The 19,366-nt window shown below is 42.6% G+C and overlaps 1 protein-coding gene across 2 annotated transcripts in view; it reads right to left on the bottom strand.

Moving 5' to 3' along the window:
* Nucleotides 1-19,366, bottom strand: part of lama5 (laminin, alpha 5) — a 322,226-nt gene that overhangs the window by 40,266 nt on the left and 262,594 nt on the right. For both annotated transcript variants that reach the window (XM_068048437.1, XM_068048438.1), the window contains exons 48-62: nucleotides 19,050-19,193; nucleotides 18,803-18,954; nucleotides 18,235-18,345; nucleotides 18,024-18,135; nucleotides 16,219-16,386; nucleotides 14,879-15,075; nucleotides 14,426-14,542; nucleotides 12,053-12,207; nucleotides 11,235-11,376; nucleotides 8,194-8,296; nucleotides 7,995-8,111; nucleotides 4,440-4,625; nucleotides 2,632-2,771; nucleotides 625-807; nucleotides 405-541 (exon numbers count right to left, since the gene is read on the bottom strand). In XM_068048437.1, coding sequence (XP_067904538.1) covers nucleotides 405-541; nucleotides 625-807; nucleotides 2,632-2,771; nucleotides 4,440-4,625; nucleotides 7,995-8,111; nucleotides 8,194-8,296; nucleotides 11,235-11,376; nucleotides 12,053-12,207; nucleotides 14,426-14,542; nucleotides 14,879-15,075; nucleotides 16,219-16,386; nucleotides 18,024-18,135; nucleotides 18,235-18,345; nucleotides 18,803-18,954; nucleotides 19,050-19,193 — 2,164 coding nt within the window. The remainder of the gene's footprint in view (nucleotides 1-404; nucleotides 542-624; nucleotides 808-2,631; nucleotides 2,772-4,439; nucleotides 4,626-7,994; nucleotides 8,112-8,193; nucleotides 8,297-11,234; nucleotides 11,377-12,052; nucleotides 12,208-14,425; nucleotides 14,543-14,878; nucleotides 15,076-16,218; nucleotides 16,387-18,023; nucleotides 18,136-18,234; nucleotides 18,346-18,802; nucleotides 18,955-19,049; nucleotides 19,194-19,366) is intronic.

Here is a 19,366-nt window from a genome sequence, read left to right as displayed (position 1 = left end):
GAAGAACAGTGTTCAAGAGAACATGTAATTTGGGAATGACCGCAGTTCTGCCAGCCTCCAGAGCGTGGGAATCATTGCATTTTAGACCCCGTCCTTTCTGCATTCATTGTACCAGCTACCTTTTAAAGTGCCTTAAATGATATCGCCACCTTATTGGGGGGAACATAAATTTGTTACAACAGATAGCCTGGAAATGAATGTCACCGACATCAGCAGATGTGCACCCAAACGTAGTCGTGCCACATTCCTCTGGCCTCTACTTAAACGCAGGAGCTAACCCTTTTTATATTAAGCCCTCTGCTAAATTAGAAGGAAGGATAATTATACAAATATATTCATTGGTCCTGCACTGATATTCAGGTTTTTTTCTTACGTTGAAAAAGGTAGCGAAACAGATGACGTACCTCTCCAGTTTGACCGTGTCAAATCTATCGCTGCTGATTTCAGAATCTGTTTGAAGTGTGGCCTCCTCACTGCCCAGTTTGTAAATCCACACCAGTTTATCATTTTTCATAGCAACACCCATGTAATCCCCATGGGGCTGCGAAAAAAGAAGTCTTGTTAAAAACTTTCAAATACAATCATTGAAACAGCAAAAGAAGAAACAGAGGTTTTCATTCTTACATTCTGTCCGCCAAGGTACAGGACAAACTGATTGGAGGAATCGCCAGCTTGCCTTCTTTTCCGGTTCTGTTTTTCTCTTTGGATATAGAGTGAGAGAGAGGTGTACGCCTTCAAGTCATCTGGGTTGCTGGGTGGACGCACTTGCACACCTGAAGTGCCATTGAATTTCATTGGTACCTTTACCTGAGCAGAGGAAGAGATGGTTGGAAGATTCCACTGATGAAGGTCTGTGCATGTACCATTTTCATTTTCCACAAAGGTTTGTACACTTAAGAGTCCATTATGTTGTGCTATACTGTGAAAAAGCATGCTGTGGTGCCAATATCACAACCCCAAAGTGGCAAACCCAGGCCTCAATGTCCACACACTTCTAACTTGCCCTGGGTATTCAAACTGCCTTGGGCAGAAAAGTTCTCAAAATCCTGGATCCTTCTCTGCCAATTCTTCTCCGTCATCCAATTTTATTGACACTTCCCCACCCCCACAGATTCATTTCTTCCCAAACTAACCAGTTCACCTCCTGCTATGTATCTGCTCCTATGCCCACATGGCTACCCCTGGTGTGCCCCTTGCTTCCATCCTTCACCTAGTCCTATTTCTCATTTATTTTCTGCTGCCTGATGACATGATCCACAAGTATACAGCTTCCATATGTGTTCCAACGATAGCTGAACTTTGTCTCTCCATTACCACTCTTGATTCTACAGCTGTTGCTCTGCTATCCAACATCATTGCATTTTAGACCCTTTCCCTACTGCATTCATTGTACCAGTTACCTTATAAAATGCTTTAAACAATATTGCCACCTTATTGGGGGGACATAAATTTGTTACAACAGATAGCCTGGAAATGAATGTCACGATATCAGATGTGCACCCAAATGTGGTCGTGTCACACTCCTCTGGCCTCTATTTTAACTCGGGAGCTAGCCCTTTTTATATTAAGCCCTCTGCTAAATTAGAAGGAAGGATAATTATACAAACGCATGCATTGTTCCTGCACCGACATGGCCAAAAATTATTTCCAGGCTTTTTTCTTGTGTTGATAAAGGCAGAGAAATGGGTGATGCACCTCTCCATGGATGAGGCAGTGTCGTTACATCCCAGCAACAGTAACTATATACTAGCCTCATAGTGGCAGAACTAAAGCCATCCTGTTCAATTATAGCTGTAATCCCGGTACCTTAGCATAACTTTCTTGACTTTGAGTATCCATATTATTCTTACATTTATGTTGTTGTTAAAAAAAATTCATCAGACAACCCTGTGAGATAGTTTACTGCTGTTAACAGATTACGTCACTGTAGGACCCATAGAAGATTCAGGATTGGACTGTTCCGTCTAAGCTGAAAAATTAAAATTCATCTTAAAACCTTGGTAATTATCTGCATTTTCCAACTACTCTTCCCTGTACTCTTGTAAATGTGGTGTACAATTTTCTAGGCAAGTAACAGGAGAAAGGGACCGTACAAAGGCATCCAGGGGAATGCTTAATGCCATGACAAATATTTCGAGTTGAGCCCTGCAAAGGGCAAGTTGATTTATTGTATGAAGTGATTTATTGTCTGGATACTCGTCTTTGGAATGTCCCCGGGATCTTTTAATGCAAAATTATAGCATTTGGGCTCTGCATTTGGTATGTGTAGAAGTGTGCAGGATTTTATTACAGGATATCATACTGCAACAAATCACTTGCTCAACTATGCCTTTACAAACTCAATATGGTAAGTGGATATCAGTGTAACACAATATTTTCTAAGGTGCATATATCATTTTAGACTGAGTATATACTGTTAAATACTGGCCAGGACTCAACCTAAATTGTACATTGAAGAATTAAGAAAATCCTAACCTGTAATCCAAAGCATTATGGCCATTTTGTTACGTGTTTCAGGAATTTTACAAACAATGGCTTGGAGACAAAATTGTTGAATATTGCTTCAATACAAGAAGCAAACCACAAGGAGAGAGAAACCCTTCAAATTGAAAAAGACAGATAAACAATTACCTTGTTAGCAGCGTTTCTGGCCTGTGAGATTAACTCGCGAATGCGATCGATACTTGCAGAAATATTTGAAGTCTGGTTCCTGACTTCCAGCTGATTTAGTTTATCCAGGAGTAACGGGATGGTTTCATTCAGAGCTGCCACTGTTGTAGTGATACAAGCAAAGACAAAAACAAATTTTGAAACTAAAAACCTACCTTTAAAATAAACTGAATGACTAATTGACCGCAAATAATCCTCTGCCTGGGACTCAGGATCACTTTTAACACTGCTTTAAGGCTGATTTTCTTGACCTTTCAGGTCTGATTTTAGCTCTGCATAAGTGAATGGGTTTTGAGTGAGGTAAAATCTCACCCTTCCTCTCTGGGAATGCCTAATCCCCCAGTTCAAAGGTCAAAGGGAAAAGGATTTCCTGGGCTACCTGTAAGACAGATCAAATGATTCGCAGAGACCCAGCATAGGTCAATGCAAAACTGTTGGAGTTGTTCCTGGCCTCCACCTCAATTTCTTGACCTTGAGGCCCAGGACGCCCAAGAAGCTGGCAGCAGGGCTTCTACTGGGACCCTCCTCAAATCAATGTGTGTGAGGGGTTCCAAGCAAACAAAGAATAGTTTAAGGAACCATCTCAGTTGACTCTCTAAATCTTGAGACCTTCCGGCCTGCTCTCCAGCAGCAACAGTCAGAAAGCCCTGAAGCCAGTAGCCAGGCCTGCTGCCGCAAGCTCGCTTCGGCCTGTAGCTGTGCTCCACCTGCCTTCCCCTTTGCTGGCCGATGTCCCTGCTGGGTGGTGGATCTATGCTGGGGTGTGAACAGGCCATGTCACACCAAAATTGAGGCGTGCAGTGTCTGTCCAGCACCAGCACAGAGAGGGGCCAGGAAAATCTAGCCAATGGAAAGAGGATGGCTAGAAGAGGAGAAACTGGGTGAGTCACATGCCTTCTACTGTTAATGGTTCATTCTGTGAAGGATGATAACACTATCGCCTCCCAGCAGTGCTGTACAATATTTGGCTCACAATAAATAATCTGTTTTATTGATACACTGTAGGTAGAAGGGGGTAAAAGGATTGGTAAAAAGATTAAAAGAGTAAATGTTACAGGGCTGTGTTCCGGTTTTCTTGAATTGGAGAATGGGTCATAGGGGTCAGTGCATCGAATTAGCTGCCAATTTCCTGCTGACTGATTTTGATCGCTGGAAAATTGGGAATGTCAAGAATTATTGGCACAGGCCTCCAGTCCTCTTTTCAGCTTCACCTTCCCATCATGCAAGACTCTGTGCTGGAGCACAACTTGCAAAATTTACCCTTAAACCTGACTGATATTTGCTTTCAACCTGAGTACAGTGCATTCTTTAGAATCTTTGGCAGCGAAAACTGAACAAAAATAATAAAATATAAGCAATCACTTCTGCAGTTGGCAACTTTATACTTCTCTACAAGGTGCTTTATTCTAATTCACTATGCGATAACCCCCATACCCCATTACGTTTTCTCATTTTGTAGGTTTGCAGGAGATGGCTTTGTACTGGAGTAGTGCCAAAAATATCAACCACCAAACACACATGATCAAGTGCAGTGGGAATGTTATTATAGATAATACAATCAATGACAGAAAATTAGAATAAAACACTTTTGGAAGATCGGTCTCACGGTGGCCCCACTCCAGGTTCTTACAATATAACTACACTACCCCGTCCTGCACCAGGAGTTATCTTTTACTGCTTTATACTGCGGTAAGGGAGGGCAGGGTTGTTGTGGGGGGGGGGGGGGGGGGGGAGCGGGGGGCTGGTGGTTGGGAATAGTTGCCACATACCAGATTTATTTGCTTCTTGGAGAGTTTTGTTGAAATCCTGACCGTCGGAAGGTACTCCCCCATATTTCTCTCTCCATTGCTCCAGGTTCTTTCTCATAGAGCCCAGAGTGTTCTGCACATTCACAGCTGTGCTGTTCGCAGTAGCAGCTACATACTTTGCACGCGCAATACTGTCAACTATATCGCCTGCAAAAAAAAACAGAACTCACACTGTGATGGCATGTGCAAGATCAGTGACCTAACAGCAAGGTACATCTATAAGTAAATAAAGAGGTCTTGGGTCAAATCCACTCAGTGCTCCCTTCTCCATTCATAATTCCATCTGTTAGGGTGGTTACTAATACAACTCTTGATGGTTTGAAGTCTGGTGTAGTTTGACACTGCAGCTTCCTACTTGCAAATTCAATGACATTGAGAGGGAGGAAGGAAGGGAGGAAGCCCACCTGTAGTGGGCTGGATTATCTGACACTTAATAACAGCAAAGACTTGCATTTATATAGTGCATTTAACATATCAAAACGTCCCAAGAGGCTGCACAGGAGCATTAACAAGCAAAATTTGACACCGAGCCACATAAGGAGATATTAGGAAAATGAACAAAAGCTTAGCCAGAGAGATAGGTTTCAAGGAACACTTTAAAGGAAGGATGAGGGGCAGAGGCAGGGAGATTTAGGGATGGAATTCCAGAACTTACAACCTCGGCAGTTGAAGGCAGAGCAATGGTGGAGCGATTAAAATTGGGAGTGCTCGAGAGGCCAGAACTGGAGGAGAGCAGCAATAATTGTAGGGTTGGAGGGGGTTACAGAGCATTGGAGGGAAAGACCAAGGAGGGTTTTGAAAACAAGGTTGAGCATTTTAAAATCATGGCATCTTAATACTACTGTTATGCCATTCAACTCCTTTTAAGCTTCTGTTGGCTCAGTGTGTAACTTATTTTTAATGCCCAGATCCTCCCTATTTGTTGCACATTGGAACCACCATTATCTGCAATAAAATTAATTGCTTCTTGATTATCTGTGAAAAAGTTTTAGAAAGGGACAAAGGAAGGTTTGGGTTGATAAGTAAAGTGTCAGGTAGTGACCATGTCCAAAAAGAGGAGTCTCGGTTATCACCCCATGACCATCAATGGCATTGCCATTGCCAATCATCCGCCATCAACATCCTGCAGGTCTCCACTGACCAGAAACTTTACTGGACCTGCCGTATCAAAATCATGATCATAAGAGCAGGTTGGGGCTGGGTACTCTACAATGACTGGCCCACCTTCTGAACCCTCAATGCCTATTAACCGCCTACAAGACTCAAGTCAGGAGTGTGATGGAATACTCACCACTAACTTGGGTGGGGGTGCACCTAAGACAAAACTCAAGAAGCTCAACATCATGCAGGATAGGGCAGCTTGCTTATTAGGCACCCCTGTCACTAGGGTCAATACAAATCCCTCTTAACACCGGCATACTGTGGCTGCAGTATGTACAATCTATTGGGTGCACTGCAGCAACTCATCAAGGTTACTTTAACAGCCCTATCCTCCCCTGCAACCTCTACCACTGTGGAGGACAAGGTAGGTATAAAAATAAATTATAGAGTTAACCAACGGGGCATCTCACAGCAATGTCGTGAGAACACCATCATCTCCCAGGTCTCCTCCAAGTCACAGAACATTCTACCTTGAACATATTCAGTCAATATCCTGGAATTCCCTGCCTAACATTATGTGAGAGCACCAATACCACAAGTATTATGGCAGTTCCAGGAGAAAGTGGACCATCACCTTCTCAAGGTAACTAGGGATGGGCAATAAATGTAGCCTTTCCAGCATCACCCAAATCCCTAGAACAAAAGCAAAACATTGTCTAATTGCACAAGCTACTAATGTCAGTCTCTTCATGTCTGGTGTAGATCAACCTCATGGCTCAAGAGCAATTAAATTCAGGTGATGTTATTTATATTTATTCACCTGCCTAAAGTACTGCTGCACCGTAAGACTGAAATATGGGAACTCTCCATTCTCCACCCAGAGTTCCTCCTGGTTTTGCTGGTTCTAACATATTAGCATTACCACCTTGATATAAGCACAAGTGCATAGTTTTGGAGTCTTACTGCTGACTCAAGATCCAGTGCTACACTCCATACCCAGATTTCAAATAGACTGCAATATTGCATGGAGTTGGTCTATTATCTTAGTGGGGACTCTTTCTTTTGGCAATTGTATGTGTATGACATGTCCACAGACACTTTCTTTTTAAGGTAGAAAATGAATTCAGAGCACTCACTCCACCATCCAGCACCCAGCAGGCATCTATGGGGTACTAGAGGGAGTACTACAGTGACATATACCCGAGATGGCTCTTACTAACTCCAATCATGTGAATGTTAGTTTTGAATTGGCATTGAAGTGTCGAAGGTTGAATTTCAGTACTGTATGTCAGCTGTAGCTCAGTTGGTAGCAGTCTGACCTCCGAGTCACAAGGTTCTGGCTTTAAATCCCACTCTAGGGCTTGAGCATAAAAATCAAGGCTGGCACTCCAGTAAAGTACTGAGGAAGTGCTGCACTGTCAGAGGTGCCATCTTTCGGATGGGACATTAAACCGAGGCCCCATCTGCCCGCTTGGGTGGATGCATGGCACTATTTCAAAAGAGAAATGGAGTTCTCCCCGGTGTCCTGGCCAATATTTATCCCTCAATCAACATCACAAAAACAGATCATTATCACATTGCTGTTTGTGGGAGCTTGTTGTGCACAAATTGTCTTCTATGTTCCGTACATTACAACAGTGACTACACTTCAAAAGTACTTCATTGGCTGTAAAGCGCTTTGAGACATCCAGTGGTTGTGAAAAGGGCTCTTTAAATGCAAGCCTTTCTTTCATCTGGTTATGGAATTTTTAAAAAACGCGAGTATCAGTAACAGTGACCATGAAACTACTGGATCATCATAAAAAACGATCTGGTTCACTAATGTCCTTAAGGGAAGGAATTCTGTTGTCCTAATCTGGTCTGGCCTACGTGTGACTCCAGACCCACAGCAATGTAGTTGATTTTTAACTGCTCTCTCAAATAGCCTAACAAGCCACTCAGTTGTGTTTAATAAGGTGGCTTACCAATACCTTCTTGAGGGCAATAAACGCTGGTCTTGCCAGTGATGCTGATGTCCCGTGAATGGATAAAAAGAAGATACAAATGCATTTACTAAATGGATAAAGGTTGATCTATAGAAGGGGCATCTTGCAACTTCTTAATTACTGCACAAAAGGTTTTTATATTTTTTTAAATTTAGGATTCAAGGCAAAATTGATTCCACAAGTTTGCGGAAACCAGATTTAATAGGATTATTGGGAGTTGGCTGCCAGACTTCTGGAATCCAAATTAAAAGACCAACATAGCTGTTGCTCAAGACAAACCTGCAGCTGTAAGCGTAAATCTGTTATTCTTATGCCAGTGCATTCAAGGGAGGTGTCCAGGAAATGGTTAAGTAATTACAATTACAAGGATGCTATTCTTTAATTACTGCATTCACCTCCGACAAAAACGCACATCAGAATAATTACAAACCTCTATGAATGCCTTTCAGCATATTTTGAGCAGACGTCAGTTGACCGAGGAGTTGGTTCTTTTTGGCTTTTGCATCATTCAGCCGCTTCTTTGACTCTTTTAGTGCAGGCTTCAGTTCTGTCACAAGATAGCAAAAAGATTTAATTGCACAATTCAGCAAAGAGCATCCATCAGACCAGAGGACTGAATCATCACCTACCTTCTTCTGATTTCTTCTGTGCTTTTTTAGCCTCTTTCTCAAGCAGGGCACTTGTGTCCTTCAAATCAGCAGCTTGGCGAGCCAGATCTTCATCCGTTACTTGCTGAAATACAGTTCACAAAAATATATTCTAATTAAATGGTTAACTGCTCACCTATTTCCATTATTAGAGAGATCAATGACTAGGGGTATAGATTTAAAGTAATTAGTAGAAGGATTAGAGGGGAGTTGAGGAATAATTTGGATGTCGAGAACTCACTGCCTAAAAGCAGGGTTGACGCAGAAACCCTCCTTGCATTTAAGAAACACTTGGATATCCACCTGAGGTGCCAGAACCTGAAGGGCTACAGAGCAAGAATTGGAAGGTGGGATTAGACGGGATAGCTCTTTTTCGGCCAGCACGGACAGGATGGGCCAAATGTCCTCCTTCAGTGCGTAAATCTTTCTATGTTTCTCCGTCTGACAGAAACAGTAGGTGGAGAACACAGTGGAAAACACATCTGCACATTTTGAAAGCACTAGCAGATTTCCCATGGTGTTGCTCACTGCTATTTTCAAACAGTTGAATTGACAACAAGCGTGACAGGAAAAGTGATATAGAAAAATCAATGCGACACTTATGGTTATATTCCAGAAAGCCAGTTGGTGAAGGATGATACTGGAGTCAATCTTTATTCAGTCTTACATTTATTTACAGAGTGAAACATTACAAGCATACACTTCCTAACTCAATCACACCACAATTTTAATAAGTGTCTCTTTATACCTCTTTTGGACTAACTGGGAGGTTGTTAATGCAGAGAAACAAAGTACTCCTTCTGAAGGGAGCACCATTTATATACTGTAACAAAAAAACCCCAAAAACTTTAACAGAAATTTAGCTAATCTGATTTAACTAAAATGTCATTCCTAAGAGATGATGATTCACTCCAGTCCTTCAAGCGTACCAGTAGACAACGCGCCTGGGCATGGCGCCTTCTGTAACCGCGGAAAAGAGGTACACTGTCTGGCCGAACAACCCCCTCGACCGTCCACTGCTGGTCCTGTTGATTGCCACCTTGGCTAGGCCCAGGAGCAGTCCCACAAGGAGGTCACTTGATCTGCCCGCTCCCCTCTGCACTGGGTGGCTGAAGATCAGGAGCGTGGGACTCAAGTGCAGTCAGAACTTGAGCAGCAGCCCCCTCAGATAGTCAGATAGGGGCTGCAACCTCGCACGTTCTATATAAAAATGAAACACGGACTCCAGTGTCTCTTTATATGTGCTCGAGTTTAACCTCAATTAATGTCCTCCACCTGCAAAAAATTAAACACAATTGCTCTACAATTAAAGACTTACAGGCGTGCACACTATGAGCTGGTTTTTAACAAGCCTACAACGTCGGGCTCCATGGCAGGGGCGGCTAGAAGCTGGTTACAGCAGAGGCCCACCACGGAGGCAGACGCCGGGAAGGCCTGGCCCGATCCTCCTGGTGGCGGTAAGGCTATGTGGTGGCCCTCCACCACTGGGCGATGGAACCTGGATTTAAATATTCAAATTAATGAGATGAATAAATTTAAATCAACTTACCTTGAATCTTCCGGGCCCGCCGCGATCCTCAGTGCAGTGGCCGGCACTCCTGTGCCTTCAATTCCCTGTCTGGGGAAAGCCGACGTGACACTGGAGGGGAGGGGGGGAGGAACCAAGATTTTTACTGTGGTGGGGGGCGGGGGGGGGGGGGAAATGGGGTCAAATAAGCATCATCAATGTAGGGGTTGGTGGGAAGGGATGCGTTTCACTTTGTGCAGTCTGTGGGGCGGAGGGGAGGGGGGAGGTCAGCATTCAAAGGTGAGTGTTTTCGGCAGGGGAAGGGCAAAAATGTCATATAACTTTTAGTGGGGGGTTGGAAAGGGGCGTTACATTTTTAATTTGTAAATTTTAGTGTGGGGGGGGTTCACTTTAAGTCTTCAAATTTGCCGTCAGGGCTGGCTGCTCTTTAAACATGGAGCCAGCGCCTGCGCACAGGCAGCTGACGCTATTGCCAGCAATGGACAGCCCCCCCCCCCCTCCACGTGATTCGGTGGGGGGGGTGGCGGCCTGTCCCGGCTATTTAAATGAGCTGCGGCTCTTCGGCGTGCGGCCCGTGCGTGTGGGCCACCATTTTTTGAGCTCGCCACCGGGAGTGACAGAAGGCTCTTAAAATCCAGCTCAAGATGTTCCGTTAGCTGACTTTCCACAGCTTTTCACATGGAGAGCCAGAATGAAATGTCATCTTCAGGTGAAGTGGAAATATTTGGACCAGGGTTATTTTGATAAACAAGGCTATTTAAATCTATTTTAAGTCATACTTTCTGTCATTTTTACATTTCCATAATAAATAGCTACATTTATAATGGGAATTGGCAGTGTAAATTTGTCATGTTGGTGGTAGTGGAGGGTGAGGGTGTAATTAGAGCCTCACATTAGCACACAGTGGCTGACTCCCACACGGTGATAATCCTGGGGAGGGGGATTTGCTCAGGCCAACAGTGGCATGGAGTTTTATTTTAAATTTTCCTAGGCTGTTTTGAGAGCAGCCTCCAGGGGTCCACTTAAAAATCACTGGTTTGGCCAGCCACTGCCTGCTGCAAAAGGGTGGAGTGTGTCAGATACACGTCCTCCCACTTGTACCTCAGGATTGCACTTGGGATCCCATGACAGTCACAGAAACCTGATTTTATTACAGGTTGCCTTCTGTTTGCAACAGGTGAGGACCCCACCCAAGATGGCGGCAGCCAGAACAGCAGCATAATGGTCCAACACCATTTTTAGGCCACAGCCACCCCATTTGTGCCAGGTGGGGGTAGGTGGGGGTTGGGGGGAAAAGAGTTAAAATTGGATCTATTGTTCTTTCATTCAAAACATTGACATAAAAAGCTTGAGCCCACTTGAAATTAGGATGACATTATCCAAATGTATTTTGCTTAGGGCCCTCTTTGCATTAGTTGAACTAGAATGGGACCCATCCCCACAGGTAAAAGGAGAATATTCCAATCCCCACCTCGTCTGAAAGCCTCCATTTTACCTTTAATGCCTTCATTGCTGCGTCATTGGCCTCCTTTGCTGCAGTCCGGGCTCTTTCCACTGCCTCAATAATACCAGCATAAGCATTGGAAGCATTCACTGCTCGCTGAATGAATCCATCTTGGTTCGTGTCTTCAATTGCCCTGCCAACAAACACAAGATGAGATTTATCTGGGCACTATTAAATGCCTGTTAACTCTCTAAATATGGAACACTCCATGCTGCTGACTGCATGATTTGATTTGTTGGTTTCGGGTGCTCCAAAAACAGTCAGGCAGTCATTAAACAGGTATTAAAGTTAGGAAATGTGAAAAACACTCAAACACTTTCACTGCATTAAGCTTACAGGTAACTGTGATGTAACTTACAGCCATATCTTCATCCACTGCAGTTCCCCATCCCCTCAGAGCTTCTTAAGATACAGCATGGGTTTCATCATTTAGAAGTTAACTATTAGGTTTAAGAAGAAATGTTCTGGGATCGGTATAAACTGGTATTTGGGAAAGCATGGAATAGCTTTATAACATGCTGCCTGGGCGTAGGATAGGCATTATGGATCATCAAATTGAAAATTGGGCGATTTCTAAAATGGACAGCTGATCCGTAAAGCCAGTTTTAACCTGGGCAGGAAGTTGAGATTCTACCCTCCTATGTAGACCCACCATGTAGATCAATGAGCCAGCCACCTATCACAAAAGCATAAGAAAACACCCTCCGTGCAGAGCAGCCAAAATGACCTTGCCTTTTATTGATCTAACCCAAAGCCATGGACCGGCCACAAGAGCTGAGAAATTTTCATTTACTTCTACACGAATTTACCTGGATAGATTTTTCGCAAGCTCATCCAGGAACCGTGCATGCTCCTCGGCACGCTCAATGATTGGAATTTTGCCGCTTGCTGGTGAGAATTTTTTCACTTTTTCAATGAGAGGCATCCTGGCTCCATCCAACATTGCAGCCAATCTCTCATATTCCTGTTTACCAAGGAAACAGAATCAAACACTATTACTTTTACCGCTATCCTACTTTTAATTTTCAACCTGAAAGAACTCGGCTCAGTTGGTAACACTCTTATCTCCAAGTCAGAAAGTTGTGAGTTTAAGCCCCATTTCTGGACTTCTGCATATAATCTAGGCAGAGTACTGCATTATCACAAGTGCTTCCCTTCAGGTGAGGTATCTGCCTGTTGCTGATAGTTCTGCTGGATGTAAAAATCCTACAGTGCTATTTAATGAAGACAGGAGATTTCTGATCTCTTTACCTATATTCCTCCCTCAACTACCACCACCAAAAATGGATTAGCTATTCATTTGCTAGACTTGGGGCCTTACTGTGTACAGATTGGCTAGCGTGCTTACTCATATAAAAGAGTGACTGTAATTCAGAAAGCAGCTCAGTGGACAGGGAGCACCTTGAAATGCACTGAGTGTTACAATAAGGTGCAATATAAACACAAGTTATTTCTAATGTGGGTGGAATTACTTTGAAAAATAAAAACTGAGCTCATTTTGTCATGCTAGGCCCCAACCTGCCAAGAATGAGGCACATTAATTTTGTCATGAACATTGATTTTAAACTATTACTGGAGCGAAGAAAGGACTTGTTAAACAGATCAGCCAAGGCTGGAAAAGACATTTGCATATTAACAGACAGTGTTTGGAAGGATAAAGCAGCCATTGCCTGACACATTCAACTCACAATGGACTATTGATCACCAAACGTTGAAGGTGGGGGAGTTCACATTCCAGGTTGACTGCTAAGATGGCCGAATACACAAACGGACATGGTCAAATCAACTAGTCACATGACTAACCTACTGGACAACCTGAGTTTTTTGAATTTGTACAAACAGTTTGGGCAGAAAGCTGTTTGCTCCTGGACTGAGATCTCTCTCCTGTCTGCTCCCATCTTTTTCTCACAAGCCTCTGAATCCACTGAAGACACATGAACCCCAAGAGAGAAAAATCTCCTAGAGCGAACAAGGTTTAAGAAGAATACTGGGCCACAATGAAAAGCAAGATCTACCTACAATCAAGGACTCTACAGTGAGCTTGAAGAACCGTAACAAAAACTCTTCAGATGTTGTCTCAAACCACTTTATTTCCACTTTATTTTTCTTCTGCTCTTTTCTGTCTCTATTTGCATGTGTGTATCGTGTATGCATGCTAACGTGGTGTGCAGCGTATATCCGTAGGCGTTAACTGAATTAGAGTTTAAGTTTAATAACTTTCAACTTTTCTTCTTTAAATCTAAGAAAGCTTGTTTGTGCTGGTTTCTTTGCCTTATAATTGGAAAGCAGTGAACAAGGATTCACCAAGGGGGAGCTAAAAATCCGGTGTGTTTAAAGTTAAACCCTGTTGCAGCAAGACCAGGTGAAGGCTGAAAGGGAACCCCAGACCTCTTTCTCACCTGGTTGTGACAATTCTCACGGCAGTATTTAAAAGTATAAAATGTTTCTTTGCTGCAGACAGCAGAGGTATTTCAGCAATCCTGTACTCGCAGAGGATGGGGGGGTCAGAGAATAGGGGCCATATTGAATCCTTATCTTTTGATATCTTCTCCCGGAAAGCTGCAGGTGCAGGATTGTGGAATTAATCTTGGAGTTATCAGAATTTCAACTGAGTCTCTGTTAGCTCAATTGGTAACTGTATTGTACAGTGCCGAACTGACCAGTGCAGATCAGAGCAGTATAGGGTTCAGACCCTGATTTACGCATTGTACCTGGATCTCAGCTGAAGTGATGGTGCTGACACCACAGCTGGCTTCAGTGTCCCTATGGCAGAGAAGTTAGAAGAAAACGTTCAGCCAGAGATCCTGCTCCTGATTGCTTTGCAGTCACCCGCTGTTGGAGAATGTGCACGTGTAATAAGACATCAAGCATCTGCCGTGATATTCTGCATGGTCAAAACACCCTGTTGCCGCTTATTATCTACTCCTTTGTATAAAGGATGCCTAGTTGGTGAGTTACTAAAAAGCACCAGCACCCATACAGCTGTACCTCAATATTTTGAAGAGGGAAGAAAACTGGGGGCTGATGAGGTTGACTAAATAATGAGCAATAAAAATGAATCAGCCTGACATGCATTGCAGAAAATTGAGGCTCATTCTCCTTGCATGGTGCACATCATAGTTCTCTGGGGCCTCAGACCAAGCATCTCAATTGACTCTGGACTTGTTATTATTGTCACTTACCTCCTTTGCAATGTCCAACATCTGGAGGAGGTCCGAAACCTGTATCAAGGCATCACCTGCCATTTTCAACACTTCCATCACTTGCTTGTGCTGGTTCTCCAATTCTTCAGCTTTTTGCTATGAGGTAAATTGAGGGACAACATTGATTCCAGTTGCTAATGAAAGCAGCATTCTTTAGAAATAAACAGAATGCAGTCGCACTCCACTACCACGCATGTGGATTATATCATGACTTAAATCGTAATATTACATTGGAGGACTTTATATATGCCTTACAAATGTTACTAGTTGAAACCGAAAGAAATTCTGGTCCTTAACACACAGGTGAAAGAGATAAAATGTGCCGTTTACTGGAGAAAGTAGACGATGTAGCAATTAATCCTTCTCAAAGTGCAACCAGGTCAAATGACCCTAAAAATCTGGAGAATAACGCACAAAAGCATGAACTCTTACCTTGCTTTCTGCCAGTAAAAGCTCATTGATTTTGTTCTTTTCATTAGCTTGTCCAGTTTTATTAACTGCTTCATTAAGGGCATCCCTAAGGTCCATCAATTCAGAATTATGCTTCTGTAGCTTACTGTTGATGTTTTCAATAAAATCCTTAATATCTTGTAACGGTTTCTCCACCTGCTCCTTGACTCGTTCAAGTACTAAAAGAGTAAGCAGCAAGGAGGTTATAAAACTAGCTCGGCCTAATACTTCCACAGGTCAAGTACTATTTACTCTATTACAGACCCTATTTCATTTTTTTCCCAATAGGTTTCGCCTTGCTATCCTGAAGGGTAACTTGTGTTAGTATATAATTCGGAGTGTATGCATGCATCCATTGGTATAGCACTCTGGAGTTTGAAAGCACTGGTGCACATAGAGTCATAGAGTTATACAGCACAGAAACAGGCCCTTCGGCCCATCAAATGCCTCAATTTGCTTCCCTTTCTCACATGGCCCTCAACAGAATTACTGCTCAATTACATGGTCCCCATTCCCAGCTATAGATTTTGAAAGAAATGTAAGTCGGTGCTATTACCTCCCCATCGCCTGCCCTTCCAGTAAGAGAAGGCAAAGGAATGCTGTAAGGAAGCAGGTGCAGTTTCATAGAAAAGGCTCCAATAATACCATAAAATATAAAAATCATAGCTTTAACTCTTCCTGTGGGAGAAGTGCACTGAGAACTTTACCATAGTGGCATAATTGAAATCAAGAGTTATCAGATGGCACAGACAGGTATCATATCATTTCATAAGGTAACATGTTGAAGTATTACTGAGTGGTACTAAAAGAAGTAATTACTTTGGACGGCCGACTGAAGCAAAATGTTCAGTGAGCAACACTATTCTAAGCACTGATATGGCAAAATTTGCTATTATTTGCCAAGGAATATAGCACCAGAAAGAATTTCAATCATTCAAAAGTGTTGCCTTCATCCTCCATTTTTATTTGGCACTTCCCTCCTTTTACCAGCAAATCATGTGTAGTTTACCCCCGACATTCCCATTTTAGGGGATTGAGCGTCATGCTTTATTCAACCCCACTGACTGAGAATAAACCAGGGTTGTCTGGCATGTGACTGTAATGACCTATTGAGTAGGATTTCCGATTGACAAAGTTCTGTACAATTAGCCTGTTCATGCTACATTCCTATGTGTGGTATTTTACATGGGCGTTAATAAATTAAAAGAAATGAGTTAACGCATTACATTAGCATACCTAGGAATGTAGCACAAACGTATTAGATATTCAAGTGTGAACTTCACTAATCGGAATTTCCAGTCCTACATAACTCATGTACTCACACTTCTTCGCTTCATCTTCCTCTTTCTCAGCCACATCTTGCTGACTGCTGAAATCTCGGCCTCTCATTTCTTTCAATAACTTCTCAACCTCAGCAAGTTTCTCTACGAATTCTTCAGTAGATGGCACACTGGTGTCCAACTGTGTTTTGTTCATCTGGTCAATCAGATCTGAATAAAAATGTTTCAAAGGGAATTCAATACCTTTTCTCCCTCTAAATTAAACAGGAGTCACAAGGATGGAAGAGGAACCATGAGGCAATTGTCTCTGTAGGAGAATGAATCTGAATGGGGAGTACATATTATCACACACGACAGCTGAGTCAAGAGGCCGTTTTAAGAAATAAAATCAGAAAATTATGGAAATGTGTAGTAGGGAGTTAAGAGTTCCTATAGTCACCATGTGTAACAACATCGTAAGCAAGTTTATGAATTGCTCGTGAAATTATGAAAAAATGTTTTAAAAGTATTAAAGGAAATATTGATAGCAGGAAATTTTCACAAAGACACATGAAGCTATCAGGTATCAGAGGAATTCTCCCTCCAGGTTGGTCAGCATCTGGAAGAAGAAAGATTAAGAAAGAATGTGCATTTTTATAATGTCTACCACATCCAAAATCACTTTTATTTCTGAAATGTAAACAATTGGTTTGAGGGCAAACACAGCAGCCAATATGCACGCATGCACAAAGCAATGAGATGAATGTGGCTGTGCCACAAATGTTGACCAGCACAACTTCCCTGCACTTCTTTAAATACTGCCATGGGATCTTGGGATCTTTTAACTCTGGCTGAGCAGGGAGACACGGCCTTGGTTCATTGGCTCAGCTGAAAAGGCAATACCTCTGACTTGAGCCTTGATCCCACGACCTCGGACAGGGCTACAAAACAGGTGTTTATTTTCCGATCCACACTCCCTTCAAGCATGGCTCCCCAGTGGAAGTGTAGGATAATTGAATTTACCTGCATGTTTAAAGGCCAGGATTTTATTAATGAGCTTCAAAATAATAGGATAGAATGTCAGGTGGGGAACTCTGCAAGGTTTATTTGCAAGTTTGGCCACATCTGAGAGACCAAATCAAGGGAGATTGGCAGGTGGGAATGGGGCGGAATAGCAGGAATTGGAGCTGATTAGTAAGCTTCAAACTCGGGCATAAATCCAGCACGAAGCCCAGAAACACAATGGAAGACTTTTCTTTCTTGATCCAGTTACGATCTCTCTTCTGACAGTAATTACAAACCACTACTTCTCCCATGGGCTCTCAAATCTGAAGGGAATTGGAGTTACATCCCTAGTGCTCTGAAACCAATTTAAGGATATCAGGCTGACGTTGCCAAATTGTTTTACTGATAAGGTCAGAACTGAGCCGGAAAATGTGAAACAGGTAGCAAGGAGATGGAAGAAATGTCTTTCTGTTTAGCAAGCACCTCAAGCACTGCAAATATCTGTGAATACCATCGGCCTTCTGCTAATATCAAGCACAATTGCTTAGATAACACAGGCATCTCATCAATTAGATTTGTTACGTATGGACATGTTAGCAAAGAGAAAGGAAAATTAAACTTAGTGTAAATGCCACTTGACAATGGGAAAAGACAAGAGTTTCGACGTCCTGACTCCTCTATCGTCTCACATGAAGGACATTCTAAGATGGACCCTGCAGTAAGGGGAAAAGGTCCTATAATGGTTTACAAGAGTGTCATCATTCATAGTTTTTCATCATTCATATATTCTTCAGGTGTGGAAAATTTCAGCAAATAATTGTGCTGACAGAAACGCGACAACATTCAAATTCAAAGGGATTTACCTAAAATGTTCCTTCTGAGGTTTGTGATATTATTAAGCAAGCCACTAGCATGCTGGTGGGTTCCATCAACACTCTCTCCCAGTCCCACAGCCTTCTTGTTTATCATGGTGACCTGGATAGAATGGTGGGAACAGGATGTGGGGGTCAGTGAAAACTATGTCTGTAATAGAATAGCATGCATCAAAAGGATTTTTCTAAAAAGATCACTTGCCTTTTCTTCAAATGCCTCCAAGTCTTGTGTTAGGTTCATGCTTTCAGTCTCCAGCTCATCAGTGTCATCTTTGGTTTGGTCCTGTGAACTTCGATATCTGCTCAACTCATCCTGAAGAAATAGCAGCACAGTATACACATGGGTTAAAAGCCACTGCCTTCGACGTAATGAAACAGCAACAATACAGCTGTCAGTATAAAACAAAGCTTCCAAAATGGATTCAATAATAATACAAACCTCTCAAGAATATAATGTCTAGTGATGGCTACCTTGGCAGTGAAAATGTGTAACATCAACATTAATCACAGATAAGCAATGGTACTTTAGGATATTAAGGACTCATTTCCTTGCTGTCAGCTGTCAAGGGGTTAAAAAGGGAGAGGTGGTGATCTGGTTAAACTGTAAGGGATGGGGCCCTCAGATAAGCAAGTCCAACAATCTCAACCAACCAGAAAGCTGACAGCAGCGTGAACGATTTCTCCACAATGGACTTTCTTAGAAGACGAGAAATTGTGCAACTTACATGTAAGACAGAAATGCAATAATACCACAGGTTAGCGTTACTAACCGCAAGCTGTCCTATGCTGTTGTTCAGAGCATTCATTCGTGTCCATGCAATGGAACTGGCAGTCAGGTTTGAAAGCTGGCCCCTGACTTCAGGCAGCAATGCAGCTGTCCTGTTTAGATCTTCCAAAAGGACCACCACACAACTATCACAAGCTGCAAGGAAGAACAGTGACGTTTTACTCACTGAGCGTTGAAGAATGCAGCGGAAATGAGCTAGTTTTGAGAAAGGCAGTTGCAAAGCTACTCACGTTCACATTTCATCGAATCATAACTGTCAACGACAGGGATCTCATATTTCTGTAAACAGGTATCACACTGTCTGCCTCCCAAACCATTGTTACATGTGCAATTGCCAGTCCGAGGATTACATGAACCTCCGTTACAGTCACACCCTAAAAAGAAAAATAATAACATTTGTAGTAAGTTCAATTCCTGTCACCAGATATAGTTTGCAATGTTTCTCTGCTTATTGTAGGTGAGCAAAATCAAATAGACACAACATCTTTACACAGTACACAGAGAGAGAAATGCAACAATACAACTGCATTTCCTTTTGCCAGAGTAG

Source organism: Heterodontus francisci, chromosome 16 (genome assembly GCF_036365525.1).
Source record: "Heterodontus francisci isolate sHetFra1 chromosome 16, sHetFra1.hap1, whole genome shotgun sequence".
Classification (NCBI taxonomy): domain Eukaryota; kingdom Metazoa; phylum Chordata; class Chondrichthyes; order Heterodontiformes; family Heterodontidae; genus Heterodontus; species Heterodontus francisci.
The sequence above is the reverse complement of the archived record's forward strand: the minus strand, read 5'-3'. Positions and strand labels throughout refer to the sequence as shown.